Genomic DNA, 2,500 nt, shown 5'->3' on the forward strand with positions numbered 1-2,500 from the left:
GACACACCTGCTGGTGCCTCAGTCAACAGTCTGTTTTCCAAACTTGCGAACGCCGAATGATTCCTTTGTGTGTGTGTGTGTGGGGGGGGGGGGGGGGGGGTTAAAGCAAACCCTTCAAACAAATATGGATTGATATATCCGGGATGATTAAGAGACTTTTTCTTTACTCCCCCCCCCCTTCCCCCCTCAGCCCTGTCCCCTACTCTGTAGATTGACAGCAGTTTCTAATGGTGCTCACACTACTATGTTGTGACGATCTATCAAGACAGCAATTTCTAATGGTTCTCACACTACTATGTTATGACGATCTATCCAGACATCAGATTCTAATGGTTCTCACACTACTATGTTATGACGATCTATCCAGACATCAGATTCTAATGGTTCTCACACTACTATGTTATGACGATCTATCCAGACATCAGATTCTAATGGTGCTCACACTACTATGTTATGACGATCTATCCAGACAGCAGCTTCTAACGGTGCTCACACTACTATGTTATGACGATCTATCCAGACAACAGCTTCTAACGGTGCTCACAATACTATGTTATGACGATCTATCCAGACAGCAGCTTCTAATGGTGCTCACACTACTATGTTATGACGATCTATCCAGACAGCAGCTTCTAATGGTGCTCACACTACTATGTTATGACGATCGACCCAATCAGCAAATTCAGTACCGCACTCGTGCACCGTCGCAAACCCACCCGGAAGCTTAGTCGTAACCTACCGTTCAACTAGATGCTCTGCGGTTTCGGGCTCGTTACCAGAACGGGTATATGTGAGACAGGTGGAAAGTCCCCACTGATGCAGTGAGCGGACTCCGAATGCCAGTAGACTAGCGTACTATTCACAGGGTAGAAGAATTTGCTACTTTCCGTTTAACGTAAATAAACCGGAATAAAATGCGGCTCCAAGCGCCTTATAACTCTGAAGGAGTACTTTTCTTTGCAGATACTTTAAAAATAGAACGCCGACGATTACCCGATCCGTGGTTTGCCATGAATCAAGTCGATACTTATATTATGAGCGGCTATGTGGTCCTGTCGTATAGTTGAGTCCTTGGAGACGGCTCTTTACTCACATTCTCTCGCCGTACCCAGGTGTAAAATGAGTGCTGTCTGTCGAAAAACAAACAAACGTAATATCAGGCGTTATAACAGGCGTCATGTCTCGTTCTTCATGTTACGTGTTGCTGTTGGTCAGGGACCCTATTTAAACCGCCTTGAGCACGTTTAGTGGAAATTGCGCTATATATAAGCGCAAGCTCAAGTTTTCCATGGTTCAATGATTGTTGGTGTTGTTATAAATATATTGTTACTCATACCATCGATTTCTTGTTTTTCGCACCATTTTCAGATCCCAGTTATGGTCAGCTAAAAACACAGCAAGATCTGGACAAGATGGCGGCTGGTCTAAAAATAGTCTATGATGTCATAACAAACACCAAGGTCACCACAAAGTTTCAGATAGAGATCACGCTTCAAAATAACGCGAACGGTATCAGTCTGACCTCCGACGGGCCTTGGGCGATTCATTTTGATCACGTGTTTATGTTAGAGCCGGATCTGATGGGAATCGGCGGAAACAAGTAAGTGTGAATGAGATAGTAATGCTAAACGTTTATCTAAAATACTCACAACTTCCTGCAACCGGATACAACATACCAACACACAAAGCTATGTGTAACCTTAAACGGTTATCGTCTGATTAATACAATTTAGTGGGAACTACGAAAATAAAAGTATCTGGCTGAAAACAATAAGAAAGAGATGAGTGACGTCACTTTCGTTCTGTCTATATTATGTGACCCACAGTCTCGAAACGGTATAATGTCGGGATGAACAAAGTTCTGGAAATTCAATCTATAGACAAAACCATCAAAGTTGGAGTTTGTTTCTTCTTTGTTATGGTGGAGAATAAATTATGTCTTGTGTTGCAACACACTCCAAATTCCTGTTTCTCTTTATTGTATTTCTAATTTCACATTTCATTGGATATTGTTCTATCCCGACTTCACACCGTTGTGGGGCGGTGTGTTACATATCATGCTACCCACCCCTGTCAAACGGTTTTACAGACAAAGTATTCTTGAACGCTTTGCGTCTGGAATTTTGATTATTGTGTTCCAGACAACTGTGGAATCCTGGGAGTCTTGCATATGAACATTGTGAGTGTTGTCATATGAACGCTGTGAGTGTTGCAATATAAACACTGAGAGTGTTGCAATATGAACACTGTGTGTGACTGTTGCCATATGAACACTGTGAGTGTTTCAATATGAACACTGTGAGACTTGCCATTTGAACACTGTGAGTGTTGCCATATCATCGCTGAGAGTCTTGCATACGAACACTGTGAGTGTTGCCATATGAACCCCGAGAGTGTTGCAATATGAACGCTGAGTGTGTTGCAATATGAACACTGTGAGTGTTGCCATATCAACGCTGAAAGTGTTGCCATAAGAACACTGTGAGTGTTGCCATATCAT

At 42.6% G+C, this 2,500-nt stretch overlaps 1 protein-coding gene across 1 annotated transcript in view; it reads left to right on the plus strand.

Moving 5' to 3' along the window:
• Nucleotides 1-2,500, plus strand: part of LOC144956081 (uncharacterized) — a 77,837-nt gene that overhangs the window by 22,958 nt on the left and 52,379 nt on the right. Inside the window, exon 2 of the mRNA XM_078886414.1 lies at nt 1,369-1,600. Coding sequence (XP_078742540.1) covers nt 1,369-1,600 — 232 coding nt within the window. The remainder of the gene's footprint in view (nt 1-1,368; nt 1,601-2,500) is intronic.

This window comes from Berghia stephanieae, chromosome 10 (assembly GCF_034508935.2).
Source record: "Berghia stephanieae isolate SIO BIC M18660-M18661 chromosome 10, UCSD_Bste_1.3, whole genome shotgun sequence".
Classification (NCBI taxonomy): Eukaryota; Metazoa; Mollusca; class Gastropoda; order Nudibranchia; family Aeolidiidae; genus Berghia; species Berghia stephanieae.